Source organism: Cornus florida, unplaced genomic scaffold (genome assembly GCF_030987335.1).
Source record: "Cornus florida cultivar Cherokee Brave unplaced genomic scaffold, ASM3098733v1 CherokeeBrave_3.0.0_Hap2_Chr05, whole genome shotgun sequence".
NCBI classification, from domain to species: Eukaryota; Viridiplantae; Streptophyta; class Magnoliopsida; order Cornales; family Cornaceae; genus Cornus; species Cornus florida.
In genome coordinates, this window is record NW_026775575.1 from 116289712 (window position 1) to 116308742 (window position 19031).

Genomic DNA, 19031 nt, shown 5'->3' on the forward strand with positions numbered 1-19031 from the left:
ATTGTGAGCATTTAGAAGGTTTTGAATTCAATAATTAGCAGAGTTTTATTTTGTCCCCATATTTTTGGCATGGAGATTGTATCTTCAGAACTTCTTACTTTGTTGAAGGGACAAATATAATTCTGGGCTATGGTTTCTACATTTTGAGTGTCTTCAGATTATAGTTTTCCTCACCGGCTGAGTCATAGCAGACTCATCTGTGCCCGTGTCTATGAGCCATGCTTCAGATGCCACCAACAAATAACTACTTCACTAATAAAATTTCAGTTAACTTAAATTATTATCCAAGTTAGTAATGCAGTATTTCGTAATCTCATGAACTGCAGGTAACAAATAGAGCTGATATTTTGGATCCTGCACTCATGCGTTCTGGTCGATTGATAAACTTATTATTAGGCAAGGTAGGTTAGATGACACGACTAGGACATTAGGGATCGACAGTAACACTGCTTGAGTGAGGCAATGTGTATATTTTGGTCATTTATATTTATTTGTGTACATAATTTGGACATTTTCGTTACATTTTTTCTCAAATATCACCGATTCCATTATAATCTAAAAATATTTGTATACATAATTTAGAGCAATTTTGTTCAAGTTTGGTCACAAAAATCTAATTTTTCCCCTAAAAAAAAATGTTAAATTTTTTTAGCATCCATACTAGAGAAAAAAATTAGGGAACATAGTAGAATGAATAAAGATTTAATTTTTTAAAAAATGTATGAATATTTAACAATTAATAGGCATGAACACACCAAAGACTATATTCTAACCAGAGAGAAAATGACTATTCAGTGCCAAACAGTTGGTGATGAATCGGGTAGAAACTAAAAGAAGGCAAGAAAAATTGGGTGTGAACTTTAAACACCTTCTAGTAAAAAAATTCTTCTCTTTTCACAGAAATTAAAAAATAAAAAATAAAAAATAGTTAGAACCCAAATCAGCAAAAATCCTGCTAAGGATGACACATTTTTCATGATTTTGTTAAGCAACAAAAGGAACAAGATGAACAGAAAGCATTCAAGAATGAAAAGGTACCTTCATCCTGGTAGAACTGAACAACTGGTCGCTGGCTGTCGCTCCCCTCTGGTCGCTGCTCATTGATCGTCGGTCGCCGGTCGCTGTTCACTGTACATCATCTTCTTCGTTACACGAAAGGCACGGAAATGGTTAGGGGTTTGTTGATCGCTGTTTACAAAAAAGGGGGGAGAGAGAGGGCGGCACGAATGGAATATGAAAGAGGCATTAGGGCTTGAAATTAGATAAGTGTAAAAAAGGGCATTTTAGGCAACACATAAAATAGGAAGAAGGGTATTTTAGGCAACAGAAATATGAAACAGTATTTTTTCATGTGCCACCTCAGCTTTTGGGTCAAACTCATTTTAAAGAAACTATGTGATTTTGACTCAACTTTTTAGTAAATATGGTACCCTAACCCCATTTATATGTAATAATCCCTATATCTAAATAGAAGGGACGGTTTTTTTTTTTTTTTTTTTTTTTTTTTTTTTTTTTTTTTTTTTGAAATAAAAAAAAAAATACTTGTCCCAGTGCTCTATGTATGATGGAGTTCATTATAACTACTACTTTGGATTAAATAGTAGACACATCAGAATCAAAGTATAATCGATTGCAAAATAAATAAAATTCTACTACTACTTTGGATTAAATAACTACTACTTTGGATTAAAATTCTACTTTGCAAAATAAATAAAATTCTACAATGAAATATCAGTTTTGTACCAAACTATTTAATTAAAGGTGCAACATCAACTTTCATATTTATGGTAGGAGGTCGAGGGAAATGGAAAATGTGAAATGGGGAGGTTCCCTGGTTTTGGGCTGCTAGTAAGCCATGCACTTAGTTTTGTACTAAATCCACACTCCACCAATAAGGCTATAATTTCATACAATTAGGACCAGAGGGCTCAGTTCGGCAGTCGTCCCTACTAAAAATAAATTTATTTATAATTTTAATTGAAATCTTAAAAATACTTGCATTCAATTTTGATAATATTTCGTTATATATTCTTATTGTTAAAAACCATTACTCTCATACAATTTTTTTTTTGGTCTATCACCTTATACAATTATTGCATTATACTCGCAATTATAATCCCACCACCTAAACGTGTCAATACTAATTTTTAATTTTTTATCACATACCACTCATTCATTGTTCATTAACTTTAGCACAAAATCACAATACTCGAACATCGACTCTGGAACAACGTGAAAAACTCAACAACTCCAACTAGTCACTTGCAATAACTACTAATACTACATGGAGTAACTCAACTTTTTTTGGGGTCAAATTAATCTAAATACTACTTCGTACATGCATTAATCTAAGGTGGCGGCCTTAAGAAAGCACATATCGTCCATAAAGAAATGGTAGCGGCTTCACGCGCTTTTCGTTGGCGAAGCGCGGACATTCTTACATTTCTATATGCGACTGGAACGTGGTGAGCGCGTGTACGATCGCGCTTGGGACTAGCATTCTTGTTCCTCTTCTCTCGTATGCACAAGGCCACGGTTCTTCCGAGCCAACCATAATCAACCAACAATCGGGGGAGAGAGAGAGGTGGATTATCAGGAAACCCCAATTCGCTGAGTTTCTCTCTCTCTATATGCATCTGCTGTTTTGGAGAAATAAAGAGAGGAGAGAGAGAATGCATTGTCGCGTTACATCCCTCGCTCGATCCCTCAAATCCACCAACCAATTCACCAATCTACTCTGCCATCAGCCCTCTCTTCTCTCTCTCTACAACCATCTCTCTCTTCAATCTTTCTCTTCATCACCATCATCACCTCCCTCCACTGAATCCTCCAAATCGCCCTACCCTCAAACCCTAGAGGATCTTCGACACCGCCTCGCCGACGAATCTCCGACGCTCACCGACTTCATTCGCCTCCAATCCAAAGACGAGTACTCGGTCGAGGTTGGCACGAAGAAGAAACCCCTCCCGAAGCCCAAATGGATGAAGGAGTCCATCCCCGGAGGAGAAAAGTACACGCAGATCAAGAAGAAGTTGAGAGAATTGAAGCTCCACACCGTCTGCGAAGAGGCTCGATGCCCTAATTTGGGTGAATGTTGGTCCGGTGGCGAAACCGGGACGGCCACGGCCACTATTATGATTCTTGGAGATACTTGTACCAGAGGTTGCAGGTGAGCCATTCAATTAAGTTCATATTATATTTTTAATCTGATTCTCATTTCAATTTCTTTGCATTTTTTAATGGCAATGAATATTGATAAAGATCAATTGCTGGCATGAATGAATAAATTTTGCGGAAAGATTTGTTTTTGGTGAGTAAATAACAAAATATCATTTTAATTTATGTTATTTAGGGTTAGTGTGGGGATTATAATAGGATGAGAAAGTTGAGGTTGGCAGTACAAACCGTACAATCTTCATTTTAGATCAGATACTATTAGAAGGAACCCATAGTTAGGTTTATTATGACATTTCATTTGCAAATCAGATTGGTAGACATGAGCAACTAGACATACTTGTGCTCTATACAAGGCAATAGTAATTAGGGACTAATAATTATTGTCAACAATTTATGATCTCATACTTGACATCGAATTTAATTTATTTTTTATAAGTGCTTGACAAATTGCTCTGGGTAGTCATTTTGTTAAAAATCATAGTAGAGAAAAGGGTGCCCAATTAATTTTCTTAAAATGTGTTCTACACATCTTTGAGGTGGATCGTAAAATTATATATATATATATATATATAAAATTATAATTTCAGACATATGGTCGACACTTCATATAAACTCCCCAGTCTACGGCTAGCAACACAGAAAGCTGCGATTTGGCTTTCTTTTACCCTAGTTACAAGATAATTTGAAAGGAAAAGCAAAGTAAGGGCTCATATATAAGTTCCAAAATTTCCAATTAAAAGATAGACAATATTTGAAAGCAGAAGTAAGAAATGAAGATTTGTTAGGGCAGTGGTAGGAGGAGAGGAGGCATCAAAGTGATGCGTGCCCAAGTATACATGCGGTGTCCTTCTTGTGTGCATGCCCTATCTTTTCACAATTCATTGTCCCAATTTGTTGTTTTGTGTCGTATCCGTAATTCATGTCCATGTCTATGCAAATAAAAAGAAAAATCTACAAACTTTGTGTTGAGGGATGTAACAATGGAAACCTATTGGTGTATTTTATTGTGAATTCTAAACTATGCATCACAAATTTTCATTGTGTCTTATTATGTGGAAAAAGTGTATTTACTTAAGACTGATGCATCTAAAATGTACATAGGGCCTGCTTATTAGATGATCAAGAATAATAATAAGTGAGGTAAACTCATTCCCTCTGTTTTTTTAGTTAGTTTTTTTTTTTTTTACCTGGTCAACTTCATTTCAATGCATTCTCATTCTCACCGGCTCTGACTCTATGTTATCCATGTCAGTGATGTGCATGCTTATTGTACCAAAATAGAAGTATTTCCTTTGTCCTAGGAATTCTACAGATGACTTATCATATGTTGTGTTGTGTTGTGTTGGGTGGGGGTGGTAGATTAGTTCTGCACAGATGTTATTGCTTTGCTTACACGAATGCTGTATACCTATTGCAGAATCATATGTGACATATTAGCTTTTCATATGTCTATATTCAGAGTTTTCCAAGTCATCATTTGCTTACTTTTGTTGCTCTAAGAATATAATTGGAGTTCTGCTCCCTATATTGGAGATGTTTGTGCTTAACTTTAGATTTTCATACATCTACACTTGGAGCTGTTCCAACCATGGTAGGCGCTATATTGATTTGGTTAGAACCTTCATATTCATTGTGCATATGGTCATTTCATTGGTTATGTTAATATTGAATTTCAGATTCTGCAATGTGAAGACATCACGTACTCCTCCTCCTCCTGATCCAAATGAACCGTCCAATGTGGCTGAGGCAATTGCATCTTGGGGTTTGGATTATGTGGTGATTACTAGCGTTGACCGTGATGATTTACCTGACCAAGGAAGTGGTCATTTTGCTGAGACAGTGCAGAAGTTGAAGACGTTAAAGCCAAATATGCTGATAGAAGCCTTAGGTATGAGTTATTGTATTCTTGAAGTATGTGAATCAATTGATGCAATTGATGGGATTCTGCATGTTGGAAGTTGGAGCAACCGGATCTAAAAAGTGGCAAAAATTTTAACTGAAGTCCACCCTAAATGTGGGCTGTTTGAGACAATTTTAAACATGCTACATATGCTGAAACTTGTAACTAATTTCACTGGTGAAGCCTTTGCCTCAAAAGCAAGGGCTTGATCGACAGTTTGATACAACAATTACTAAATTTATTGAATTTTTAGTGTTCTTTTGGGAAATATTCAGAAATCCGTGGCGGAGGGGTTAGGACTTAGGAAAGCCCCTAGATTGGTTGCATTTGATCATCTGGTTGGTGGTCTGGTTCTTTTCCTACTCAAGCTGCTGAAGTTTTTGTTGTACCTTTGTATTTAAAAATAAAAAAAATTAGTGAAGCTCATAATAAGTTAATAACAATAAAGTAAGTATATACGAAAGGACATCTTGACCATGTTATGCAACTGACGTTGAACTCATCAAGACTTGGAATGCATTGTTGAGAAATCCATGCAGATATTATTGTGCCACATCATATTGAAATAGGCATAACAGGAAGGAATTCTAATGCACAAATGCATCTCTAGATTTCTGAATGCATCTCACTTCTTTTTTGTTAATTTTTCTTGTGTTATTTTGATTATCAGTTCCTGATTTTCGAGGGGACCCTGGGTGTGTAGAGAAAGTTGCAAAATCAGGATTAGATGTCCTTGCTCATAACATTGAAACAGTTGAAGAGCTTCAGAGTGCAGTTCGAGATCGCCGTGCTAATTTTAAGCAATCCTTAGATGTTTTAATGATGGCTAAGGGCTATGCTCCTGCTGGTACACTTACTAAGACTTCAGTAATGTTGGGGTGTGGGGAAACACCTGAGCAAGTGGTGAGAACAATGGAGAAGGTGAGGGAAGCTGGTGTTGATGTGATGACTTTTGGTCAGTATATGAGACCATCAAAGCGACATATGCCAGTATCTGAGTACATAACCCCCGAGGCTTTTGACAATTACCGAACTCTTGGCATGGAAATGGTTTGCTCCAACCCTATTATTTCAAAATTTTTGTTTTTTTGTATCTGGTTAAATTGCTCTTTGCATGCAATATTTTCTATGAGGTAAAGGGTAATATGGGGATAGTAATTTGAGCTATTGAGTTATATTTGTGAATTGGTATGACCAGTATTTCTTGTCTCTACTGGTAGAATATGTGCTGGCTAGTTTAACAGTGTCCTATTTCCCCACTTCCTTTTTTTTCCTCTCTTTCTTCCATTATTCTTTTCGAGTAAACGAGGCAATTGAGTATATCCTAATTTGAATTATACACTCTAACAATTTCTTAGTGATGTCATTGATCAACTGCATTGTAGATTAACCATCATGTTATATCTACATTAAATTGCTAGTAATAATGTTTAGTTGAATAATTTATTTAATTTCAAGTATGCCCATGGACCAATTGTATCTCCCCACTCAATCCTCCACTTACTACAAACACCAGATGAGTGATTCGTGTAGCACATATATCTATGGTTTCTTATATTCTCACGTGATGTCTGTAACACACTTATGAAGTATCTCACATACAACTTTTTTAACATACAACATTATATGTACCCCTTGAACATGTATAGGGTGATATCTATGGACTATGGTAGAATAACATGGTCCATCTCAGTAAGATGGAAACATGCATGGGAGTGCTTAGTTTAGTTTTCTTACGTGTATGGTTTGGATATTTTTAAGAAATTAATTTCTGCATGAAATGTGGCAGGGATTTCGGTATGTGGCATCGGGTCCCATGGTCAGGTCCTCCTACAAGGCAGGTGAATTCTACATCAAATCCATGATAGAATCAGATCGTGCTGCATCTTCATTATAGTGTTGTGACTCTTTGATGGAAGTTTGATCGTGTTATTTAATACCATAAACACATCATTTTGTTGTAATGTTTGGGAATTTTTTAGCAACTTCAAAGCTAATGAGCTTCAGCATATATCTGAAGTAAATTTTTTCAGATTATATAATGGTTTTGGGGGGCGGGGAAGATAAGATTGTGTTTCGGATCTTACCCAGTCTAGTAGGTTTGTTGTCAGAATCAGAGGAGATTGAGCTGGTCTGGTCTGATCTGATCTGATCTGTAATAATGTTTAATCATAATATGTTCCAGTTGTATATCCAATTTCAAAGTTTCAAGTATAGCAGCTGATTTAACCAATGGCGTTTTTCCATTTTCCTATACCTTCTTCTCAAACCCCAGCAAGAGGTTTGATTTTGAAACGAGCTTCTTCATAGAGAGGATCTACGTATTCCATTGAAATGGCTCGTGGAATAAGCCTTCAAACAGTATCACAATTTTTACTTATAAATTTCCTTCTCATTTATATATATATTAGAAAGTGTACATTATTTAGCAAAACAAAATAACCAATAATCTACCTGTAGAAAAAAGAAAAATGAAAAGTTCACGTGATCAATTGTTCCGAGTCCTTTCAATTTTAGATTTAACTCGTCCTTATATTTTTTAAATTTGCAACACTCTTTTATCAAACATAAAATTATCATGAGTCAATGGGAAAATGTGAGAATTTTATTATTTCACAGCACATGATTTGGACATATGATATATTTTAATAGAAAATAATTGTTGCATTAAATTGCTAAACCTATTTTTTTAATTGGTCAATTATGCAATAAATAAAGAAATAGAGCCTATCACTTATTTGTATTTGATATAAATATCCAATTAAAAATTATTCGGTTAGACACTTCACTACGGTGTAAGTATCACTACTCTATTTTAATTGGTAGTAATGAGTAGTGATGGTCACACCGGACACTTGCAGTGAATTACCTAACCGAATAATTTTTATTAAATGGTTGCATAATTGACCAATTAAAAGAATAGGTCTAGCAATTCACTGCAACTATTCGGCGCAAGAATCATTTTTCCAAATATATCTAGACTGATATTATAGGATTTGGTCAAATTTATTATTACCTTTTTGGTAATTAATTATTTCTTTCTATTTTGATTAAAAGTGGAATTAAGGTTGCAATAGAAACTAGTCCTCTGCCTTTATAAAGTGGTATATTTTTCATGAATTATGTATATTTATGAAACAACAATTGCAAAATTTTATGTGTGCAAAAAGGTTGAGAGAGAGAGAGATGCTGATTTCTACACTAGGCTTTGGCTATTGTAGTTCATTCCACGGCATCTCTATGTTGACTTGATCCTTCGAAGTTTACTGTCATGATGGAAGTATTTATATTTATTAGGCTTTGGCTATTGTAGTTCATTCCACGGCATCTCTATGTTGACTTGATCCTTCGAAGTTTACTGTCATGATGGAAGTATTTATATTTATTTATACATTATAGACATACGGAAATAAATTTTTTTTTATACATTATAGACATACGGAAATAATAAAATTTAATTTTTTGTGATTATGATTTGTGTTTAATATTTTGTACAAATTAATATTATAACATGTTACAGAAAAACATCACCATTGGATTGATTTGGTCTTCACACCGATTTCCAAGGAGTATTGTAAGTATTTTATATTCAGAATCTAAATTAAGCAAATTAGATAAAAGATAATTTAAAAGTAGTAGAGTAAGAAGAGAAACTAATTAATAACATACATCTTCCGGTAGATAATTAATTATGAAGAGGTGAGGCTGGTTTGACACTGATTGATCAATGTCATGATGATGATAGAAGCTGGGGTCACAAAAGAAGTGTTGGCTACTTAACAAAATATATATATAGGAGATAAAATTGAAGTGCTTAGAATATTAAATAAGTCACTCTCAAAGTTTTGTGTTTTGAGGTTCGTGGAAATCAAATCTGCTTAAGCCCTGAGATTTTACATAAACCTGGATGGAACAACAATATGCAGAATATCCATTTATTGATTATCAATACCATATATTATATATATCACCTAATTAATTACCATATCAAGTTTCTTAATTAATTGGAACTGGTGACAAAATTGTTTCCTTAATTATGAAACCTCACCATACTTTGACAGTAAAGGATACTTCTTCTTCCCTTACTTTTTTTTGTTTATTACACATTTTTTTTTTTTGCCTTTTCAAAATGGGTAAGTTTTTGTTTGTAACACTCAAAGTTGAATCAAAGCAATCAATTTCGTAGATATAAGTAGAAGCCTCCTTTAGCGAACGTTCTGTCTAAGAGGAATGTTTGTCCTGCTTGTGGATAGATATATAGATATATAATGATATAATGATATATCTCCCTTCTTTGTTACTTCAAAGCGCACAGGATTTAAGTAGATCAGTGTTAGGAGGGGAAAGACGAGAAGAAAAATTAGGCCGGACAGTTCAACTGAGTCGGAAAATTGTAAGTGAGAAACCTAATACTCAAGATTCTTGAGTCAAGAATCTTGAGTATAAAAGGTAATCTAATTAGAAATCATTTTAAATCCGATTACCGATTTATTTATTTATTATTGTAACACAAATTACCGATTTATCTATTTATTGATATATTTATTATGAATTTTTGAGTCAAGAATCATAAAGTCGGTTCATAAACTTAAAACTATATGCCTCACAACACAGATATGCATCGAATCCAAATACTAAAAAGAAAACGTTTGCATGGCGTTCATTTATATAGAGTCACAACGTTGTCTATAAACTATACATTAATAATATATGCACTCGTATATATATATATATACACAAATATATAACTAAAACATGAGAGAACTGATACCTTTCCATTCTTTTCCTCTACATAAGTCACCCAACACCAACAGAAAAAACTAAGAGAGTAGAATGAGAATCGAAGCAGTGAGAGTTGACGGATGAGAATATATATAGAGGTCCGTTATATCAACAACTAATTTGGTTTTGAAATAGTATTTATGTACGAATGCCAGATAAGAGCCGATACCTTTCCTAAACTAACACCAATTTCTACTTTAATTTTTGTGCATTAGTCCTTGTTGAATTATGCACAAGATTTTTAATTAAATTTAAATTTATTTAATTACTATTTAAACTCATAATGCTATATTCATTAATTTACAAAAAAAAATTTAAAATTAAATTATATATCAAATTTTCAATTTATAATTGCAAAATTTAACTTCATATTAGTAAGGGTATAAATGAAAAATTAAATCATTCCACGATTTAGAATTTAAAGTAAAAAAAAAAATCAAAAGGATTTATTTGTTTTAAAAGAAATTTTTAGGATTTAATTGTCTTTATTTATATATATATATATATATATATATATATATGACGTGAGAGTAATTTTAATGGTTGATGATTTGGCCATGTTAATGTTGCTTAGAGATAAAGCACCCCATTTTTATAGGTTTCCAAATTGGGAGTCTCTGTTTCCTATTATTCATCGAAAAAAAGGAAAAGAAAATTAAAAAATCTCGCTTTCGTATTTCGTATTTCACAATTACAATCAAGATTACAGGAATCCGTGACATGGCACAAACTCATTGGCAAATATTAAATATTTCTTGAACTTCACAAATTTCCAAATATAAGGCAACTCTTTTGTTTCCTATTCTTGCAAGAACTTCTCTACCTTTCTATACATATTCACACATAGTTTTGTCAACAAAAAACATGGAATTGTTACACCAGTTGTTTGTTTTCTAAGAAACATAACCTTTGACATGCTCAAACCTTAGAAAACAATTTTTTTTTTTCGGTTGCGATCGAAGCCTAGACACAGAGAATGATTGCCAACAAAACCTATTTGGGTCATCCCACCAAAAGAAGAAAAACAGCATCACCAGATTGGTCTGTACTTCATACTGACTTGTGGGAATCAATCCTGAACCGATTGTATGTGGCCGACTTGCTTAGTGCCAGAGCAGTCTGTCATTCTTGGTGCTCTCTTGCGGAAGCCCGAATATCATCACTAGAGACTCCATTGTTTGATCAACCACCTTTGCTCATACTTCCTAGTGATGATGATGATGATCAAGGCAATAAAAATAGCAGTTGCTTATACAATTTTACACAGAAAAAAGTCTGCAGGCTGATCAATATTCCAGAATACATGGGTCATGCTCATTACATTGGATCATGTCATGGGTGGCTGATATTTTATGACCATAAAGAAGCAGCCCCGTGTATCTTCAGTCCATTCTTAGAGGTTCGGATTCAACTTCCTCTTTTTCGCGGTGCCGTTGTCGAAAGGTTGAAAATCCCTTATATTGAGAAAGCTGTAGTGTCATCACACCCAATTCACAGTAAAAACAAGTATTGGGTTGTAGTAATATATGGTGGTTCTTCAATGCTTGGATATTCAAAGTGCGGAGACAGTGAATGGACTGCCCTCAAAGAAGCAGAAGCAGATAAACCCTATTGTGATATCATATCCTACAAAGATTATATTTATGCATTAGCCAAGACAGGGTCAATTGAAATTTGGGATTTCAACACTTGTAATTTGATCCCTACAAAAAAGATGGACATTAAGCCTTCTTTTCCTAGGGAAACCTTAGAATTTGAGAAGTCTGTTCCTCCAATTTCTTCTTATACTAGTCGATGTTACATGGTGGAATCGAAGGGTGATATTCTGCTTATTATGAGGTATATTGACAAATATATTCCTGAAGGAATACTTGTTGGTGATGAAGAAAACCCAATACATTTGTATCCATACATGACAAAGTATTTTCATGTTTACAAGCTTAATTTTGATCAGACAAAGTGGGTGAAATTGGAATCCTTAGGCGATCACACGCTTTTTTTGGGTGGAAATCACTCTGTTTTACTATCTAAAAAAAAGACTTCTCTATTTTGTAAAAGAAATTCGATCTACTTCACGGACGATTATTGGCTTCGAATGCATGGCCATCCCATATGCAAAGGTCATGACAATGGCAGGTTTGATTTGGAGGATCAGAGCATAGAACGAATTAATGAAGATGATTTGCACAAGATTAAACCAGCACCCATTTGGATTGTTCCTAATCCATGGTACTAGAGACACCACAACACAAGAACAAACCAAATTTCATATGATTTGTTTTGTTTTTGGAATATTATTATTTTTATTGACACTAAAGGTTAATTTGTTGATACTTGATAACAATTACTTATTTTGTAATACCATCTTCTGACGGGTGAGAACATATATAAATTGAGTTCCTATTCCCCTGTACCAAATTTGACTGTCAAGGATAATGGACTGGCCATTCAATTCAATCTCACGGGTGAACATTTGCTGTCTTATTTTTTATTTTATACCACGGCAATTTAACAAGTATATAGGATATGGTATGCTTTTAAGTTACTATAAGCAATTTTACAACACCAATCAAAATAAGATTAATAAATAAACAAGCACGTAAAATTTCCCGAAAATTATTGCATCAACTACATTTTCTACCCATACAGTTGTTGCTTATGAGAAGGATTTTAGGATCTAGGAAATGACAGGTTCCACCTAAGAACAATCATTCAGACAAGGAAAGGGTGGGTCACAAGAAGAAATGCGGTGCCAATGAATATATTGTCTAAATAATGTCAACAATAAATACCATGCCCTCCAATAATAAGCAGCTGGAAGTCTGGATCAGCTCTAAGGTAGCTTGCTTTCCAGCAATGGTATAGGTAGAGGAAATCATACAAATAAGTTCTTTGTGGTAAGCTTTATCTGCTTGCACTTTGTTCTGTTTGTCAACTCAATTTTAGCTAACTAATTGCCCCCACTCCCATGAATTTGGGCAATAGGTTACGGAAAGTGATCAATCAAAGCAAATTTTTCCTTCATTCCGAGCTAAGCTCAGTTCAACTTATCACATTACCACACTTTCAAATAAAAAGAAATGTTACAGAAAGATACTGTAGCTGGGAAATCAATCCGAGTGGCAGAGAAATTTTTTCACACTAATTCAATATAAAGCGGTCCTGAACACTATACTGAAGATGAGCCATTCCCAAAAAAAAATATTTGTTCAAAATCAGTAAGAATGATATGAATCAACATTTCAGCATGGTTAATGAGAAAAAAATTAAGCAAAGATTATGTTAATTCAAAGAAATTCTCGTAAGGCAAGGTCTCTTTGCTGTAAATAATGAGTCCAATAAACATTCGTAACAAAGAGCAGCATGTAAAAGAAAGGAATATCTGCCATTGATACCTTAGTTCCCGAGTTGTGAAATCGCTCAAGTTTCATCAACACAGTGAATGCTGTGCACGAACCAGGTGTATTGATCGATTTTAATGTTTGTTTCCTTTTCTAGGAAGCCCAGTGTTTAGCTTAAACTTGAACTCGAGGAAAGATCGGCAAGTGTGCTATGTTGTTGAAGAGGTCGTGATATGCACTCGGTTGGACATGGTGCAGGAGCTGGATGTGCAATGAAGGTAGGAATTTCTTCTCCGGGCATCAGTACTGACAAGCCTCCAGCATAAATTGTCATCTGCAATTGTACAAGTAGATAAATAAACAACTAGTTTGAGAAAATAAATGGAGGGCCAATAAAAAATAAAAAAAAGAGTCGAGAAATCACAAGAAAATATGATCAGAACCACACAAGTTTTACACACAAACTAATGAACTGCTAAATATTTACAAGGGAAAAGGTTTTGAGTTCCTCAAATGACACATCCATTTAACAAAGGCATCACAGCAGACCACATGACGTTTTAGGTATAAGATTGCGGACAGAATAAAATCAAACAAGAGAATGGGTTGGTTTTATGAATCAATGGAGACCCCTTGACACCATAGTGTGGGTCTTGTGATTGGTATCGACTGCATACAAATGAAACTACTGCAGCACTTTCATGGCAAAGCACTAAACAGTCCAGCATCAACAAGAACAAAAAATCTGAGACAATAAGACCAACTTAATAGTGAAAAAAAGCAAATATTAGGAGATGAGTCCCTAAAATGTGGCAGGAACGTCGATTGCATGTGGCAATGATGTGGCAAGCAAAAAGGTTTCTCCAGTATGTAGGATATTTCCCTGCATATATTCTTGCCAATATATTCTCTCTTGTTGTAGGTAGAATGTCTACAGCCGGTGACACCAAAAAAACATCCTCAAGTTCATATGCATTAATTGCTATTGCCAAAAATTTCGGAGAAGACATCGGCTAGTGTTTATCCACCAAAAAAGACAACCATGCTTACACTGTAGATACCAAACTGAAGTTAAGTGTTGGTCGCCAGGTGATGAGTTGTCTGCTTCACGACATTAATGGAGTCTCTAAGGTTGAGAGTTGAGCAAGTAGCAGCCAAGGCCCAGATCAAGAGAAAGAGACAATACTCATAGGGGAGGAGAGAGAGAGTATCATAATCTATTCTATAGTGAAGCCGTTGACTTTTCCGACCGCTTCATCATCGTTTTCAGTCCTTGGTGATGGATAGGATATATGCCGGCATTATTTCCGGCTTCTTCTCAACGGCAATGGCTGCAAGCATTGAGTTGGGAATTTTTAAAAGGTGTGGGACCCTTCATAAAGTAGTTTGTTATATGTATCACGAATTCATTTTGGTGATGTTAATCATTTTCCTTCTCTCACACGGCAAATGACTATCATTTTCACAAAGTGGAGGTAAGATGATTTCAACTTTCAAAATTAGATGCAATCTATTAAAAATGATTATGATTTCCACAGATCATTTTTAAACCAGAGCAGGAGGGATTTCCCACTAAACAAGTGACATAAAGATTTGAATTGATCATTCATAAGATGCATGATACATACATAAGATGATGCAAGGATCGATGTACCAACTTTGCTTCAAGGTGCATAAAGCAACGCTAAAAGGAATACCTGTCTGTAGATTCCATGACATTTTCCATAAATTAAGGGTTTCTTACAAGTTACAACTAAACCCTATTGCAACCAATTAGACGTTAAATATTTCCAATGCCAAACATTACTAAGGCAGATTGGATTTGCACATGTTACATAAGGATTTGGCTATATCTTACTGTTTAAGATGCAAGATAAAAATATAAAATGATGCAATTGGATTGATATCTTAGTTGTGCTTTAAGGATTATTAAATAACGGTAAAAGGAATACCTGTTCATGTAGGTTCTGCAGCATTTTGCTTAAATTAAGGGCTTATTCCAATAAAAGTCTACCGCCAACCATTTAGAGGTTAACTGGTTGCAATGCAAAACATTACTCAGGCAGAACCACAAATTCTTAAGTTCATGTTATGTAAAGATCCTGATCTACACAAGAAAAATGAGATTAAAAAAGGCAGCCGAGTGGGTACACCAAGCATAGACTATGCAAGGGAGGGAGAATTGACAAACTTTTGACCTCGTATAAGGCTCTCGGGACAAATATCTTTCCTGGAATAAACTATCACAGCAGGTGATGATGGTTGCAAACAGAAAGTGACATGCATCTGACCCACAATTATGAGCATATAAAGCATTACATGTTTGAAGTATTTAGTGGTCCAGAACCAACTCTAGTATGGGTACGTATGAAAATTTCCCATGTCTAATCCATCACATATTAATTTGACTATCCAAATGGAGGACACTTCCAATAATTCATCATGAAATTTTCCACTAGTAATAAATAAATGAAGGTGAAATTATACAGCACAAGATAATTCAATCAAACTAGGTTCCTTATTGAATAAGAATAGATTGGAATTGTTTGAAGGCGAATCTAAATCTTTTTCTCAGGGGACACATCAAATTAATGCTTATTTAAAGTAGATAAAGTTTGGCAATAAGTTAAGTTGGTCTGCTTATGTAATTTAGACAAGAGCACATGCTGGTGACAAAAAGGGACCCCCATTAGCCAAAACACACCATCAAAAGCAGACAACCCGTTATTTTAATGTCTCTTTAACTTATGTCATAGATTTATAAAAGTATAAATATATAAAATTTCTATAGGCAATAATATTGAAATTAGTTGCATGTGCATCAAAAGCTGGAAACATAAAATAATAAAATCAAAGACTTCCCAGACCATAATGAAGCGAGCATGTTTGACATTAGAAAAGATTGATTTACCCAATGGTTTCACTATGCTTCCAGAACACATGAACCCCATTATTTGAGCACATGAACCATCAAATCACCACATCATTCTGTGGGGAAAATGGTATGGAATTACGAACCCCATATTTGTATCTTTATGATGAAAGTGTTGGAATTTTAGGGATTATTATTCTAAGATATGAATCAAATAAGGTTGCGTTTCGGTGCCGTTGTAATATAATATTTGAACACAATAATGCAAGTATTCCATAATGCAGTCACCATAGAAACTCCAAACTATCCTACTCATTCTCCATATAGATTATGGAGTATTAAACTAATGACCTGACAAATAGTAAGCCCGCCCTTCAATAAGCAAAAGTTTAAAAGGAAAACAGACATATATCATCATGGTATTAGCAATCACCAACTAGAACTAGTTGGATGGATACAGAATTGGTGGGATGATCAGATCAAATCCTAAGGAATAAACTTCAGTTTAAGGGTAGCAACTTGTGCAAATAATGTCAAAAGTTAGGTCTTTCAACACCCATTAGATTTCTTTTTTCTATAACTTCAAGGGAAACATTTTAGTGACATCGTGATAGGTTGTTAATAATTCAGTGATTCAAAAATAAATAAATAAATAAATAAAATTTGAAACAGGACCAATTCTTGGCTGGAAATTTACTAGAAACCATGCTAGCAATTGAAAAAGATAAATCCTCGACATGCCAAAATAAAATGGTATCCTGGTAGTTGAAATTGGTCTAATTAAAGAAAATTTGGGGACATGCCAACATGTGCAATCCGATATAGGGCCTATTAAGCTGATGGTCCATATACAATAGAAGAAATGGGCCCGTTTGTCAAATGTCTCTTCTTCTTTATTTTTATTTCCACAAAGAATCACATGTAAAGATGGAAACATTTCTAACTTTGGCTTTGCATCCACCAAAGCCAGAATTAACTCAAAGAAAAAAGGTTCCTTCTTTTGGTAGAATTTTATTATAAAATTACAAAAAAAGAAAAGAAAAAAAAAAAGTAATGAAACTAATGTGAAGATCTATGAAATTACTGTAATATTTTATCACCATCATCAGTAACAGAAAATTAGATCATCAAAACAACAGTAAAAAGACATTTGTTTAAGATGTAATGTCTAGGACCCATTCATAATTAACATACTAAACAGTCAAATTGCATAAATAAGCGATAATTACACTGGTAAGTAAAGCAAATAACTGCATAATAAGTTAGCTGGTGTATTCATTGCATTTGAAGAAAACACTGACCATGAATATATATATATATATATATATATATATATATATAGAGAGAGAGAGAGAGAGAGAGAGAGAGAGAGAAAGAGAGAGAGAGAGGATGGTGGGCATTTCCACTATTACTAAAAGATTTGCTTTCTTTCCTTATTAGAAATTTTTGCATATCCCCAAAACATGAAATTTAATGGAAGATGAAAGAAATATATATATATCACACATATATATACACAGACACATAGAGAGAGGGGGGGACATACTTTGGGAGATGGGTAATCGAGCTTCCCACTGAGGGTGATCTGTGGGTCGAGATCCCCATGATTCCGGGCACCGGCAGGCGTGGATCTCGGCCGCAAAAACCTCTCAAAGATAGCCATAGCAAGAAACATAGAAATGAGAATGGCAGTGGCAACAAATCCAAACGACACCGCATTGACAGAATTATCAAACTGCCTCCAATGCTCTTCTCTCTCCACACTACTACTCACTGGAGCTACGCTCGTTATCGGTGGTGGTACTATTCCCGGCCAGCTCCTACCTCCTCCCATTATCCAGCCAGAACCTCTCTAATTTCTCTCTCTCTCATCACCAATCAAATTAAACAAAAGAATGAAGCTGAAACGCAAGAAATTAAGAGAGAGAGATGAACCCAGTACTCGCTTCCTTCATGGTAGTCTATTTCCGTCTTGATTGATGAAAATGGCCATAGTTAATCGCTTTGCAGAATTTGAGGAGATAAAATAAAAGACTTCTAGAGAGAGAGGTTGTGGAATCGAGAGAGTTACTTTCAAGGCTTTACGCTAATATCGAAAACTGCATAAAGTTATGGTCTTCTTCACCCTTCACGGATAGACAAAGAAAGACCAATAAAAAGGCGTGTGTGAGTGAGAGAGAGAGAGTCACAGAGATCACCAGAAGTTGAAAAGTGAGGTTTGGATGGAGGGTTTGGTCACTCATTTCTAGATTAAACTCTGGCTTATTATGTGAGTTAATAGCCAATTAACTCTTAATTTAATTTTGACTTGGGCCTGGGCCTACTCTTGGGCTTGTTTCTTTCGTGAGCCGAGCGATTTTAGTCAACCTTAAAATCATTTTTTGTTTTTTATAATTCTTTTTATATAGTAATACACTTAGATTTGTGTCGACTAACCTAAACTTGCATTTTTTATTTTAAGAACTAAAAAAACATACGTTAGATTTGTCAATATTGGAGAAGCCAGTTTTTCTTCCTCTTATATTAGGACTCTATGGTATAATAACAATAGTTTATAATATTTTGCTTGTTAGAGATGGTGTATTATGTCAAGTAATGAACATATCTAATTATACATTTTTTTTTTTTTTTATTTTAGTTATACAATTCATGTTAAATGAATCATATTCTGATAGTGTTTGACTTAATAATTTATATAAATCAATCTGATTTTGTGTTATGTTGAAGTCTTTTTGGAGGATTTTCTTGATTTTATTTATATATTTTTTTTTTGGAGGATTTTCTTGAATTTTGCTACCCCCTAATTATAGTAGTAGTACAAGTTAGAATTCCAATCATTGAGCTCAATCATACTGTAAAATACTCGCTAGGTTGGGGTAGATATCCAACACAATACTTTATTCAGGTCATTTCTTTAATATATATATATATATTGAAAGATTTCATTTCTCAATATGTT

At 34.4% G+C, this 19031-nt stretch overlaps 3 protein-coding genes across 4 annotated transcripts; 2 read left to right on the forward strand and 1 right to left on the reverse strand.

Annotated features, from left to right (window-relative positions):
• The first annotated feature begins 2543 nt into the window (after positions 1 to 2543).
• LOC132308875 (lipoyl synthase 2, mitochondrial) lies at positions 2544 to 7291 on the forward strand. Its single transcript, XM_059807145.1, has 4 exons — positions 2544 to 3169; positions 4854 to 5065; positions 5748 to 6127; positions 6867 to 7291. Exons 1-4 carry the CDS (start codon positions 2631 to 2633, stop codon positions 6972 to 6974), a joined length of 1239 nt encoding a protein of 412 aa, XP_059663128.1. The 5' UTR covers positions 2544 to 2630; the 3' UTR covers positions 6975 to 7291.
• Positions 7292 to 10529: 3238 nt separating this feature from the next.
• On the reverse strand, positions 10530 to 18318 carry LOC132308876 (uncharacterized). 2 transcript variants are annotated; one of them, XR_009482494.1, is made up of 3 exons: positions 17619 to 18318; positions 13255 to 13534; positions 10530 to 11485 (listed from the first exon to the last, which is right to left on the reverse strand). XR_009482494.1 is itself a non-coding variant. In XM_059807146.1 (2 exons), the coding sequence occupies exons 1-2, from the start codon at positions 17904 to 17906 to the stop codon at positions 13370 to 13372; spliced, it is 453 nt and encodes a 150-aa protein (XP_059663129.1). In that variant the 5' UTR covers positions 17907 to 18318; the 3' UTR covers positions 13115 to 13369. The 2 variants fall into 2 exon arrangements, 1 of the variants encoding a protein (XP_059663129.1); XM_059807146.1 differs by lacking the exon at positions 10530 to 11485 and having other exon boundaries at positions 13115 to 13534.
• LOC132310042 (putative F-box protein At4g17565) lies at positions 10836 to 12095 on the forward strand. Its single transcript, XM_059808284.1, has one exon. It carries the CDS (start codon positions 10836 to 10838, stop codon positions 12093 to 12095), a length of 1260 nt encoding a protein of 419 aa, XP_059664267.1.
• Positions 18319 to 19031: the final 713 nt, after the last annotated feature.

Coding starts and splice junctions, on each gene's coding strand:
- LOC132308875 (XM_059807145.1), top strand. CDS start 2,631: ATGCATCTGCTGTTTTGGAGAAATAAAGAGAGGAGAGAGAGAATGCAT. Junction 3,170..4,853: donor ACTTGTACCAGAGGTTGCAG/GTGAGCCATTCA, acceptor ATTGAATTTCAG/ATTCTGCAATGTGAAGACAT. Junction 6,128..6,866: donor GAACTCTTGGCATGGAAATG/GTTTGCTCCAAC, acceptor GAAATGTGGCAG/GGATTTCGGTATGTGGCATC.
- LOC132308876 (XM_059807146.1), bottom strand. CDS start 17,906: ATGGGAGGAGGTAGGAGCTGGCCGGGAATAGTACCACCACCGATAACG. Junction 13,535..17,618: donor TCGATTACCCATCTCCCAAA/GTATGTCCCCCC, acceptor GTACAATTGCAG/ATGACAATTTATGCTGGAGG.
- LOC132310042 (XM_059808284.1), top strand. CDS start 10,836: ATGATTGCCAACAAAACCTATTTGGGTCATCCCACCAAAAGAAGAAAA.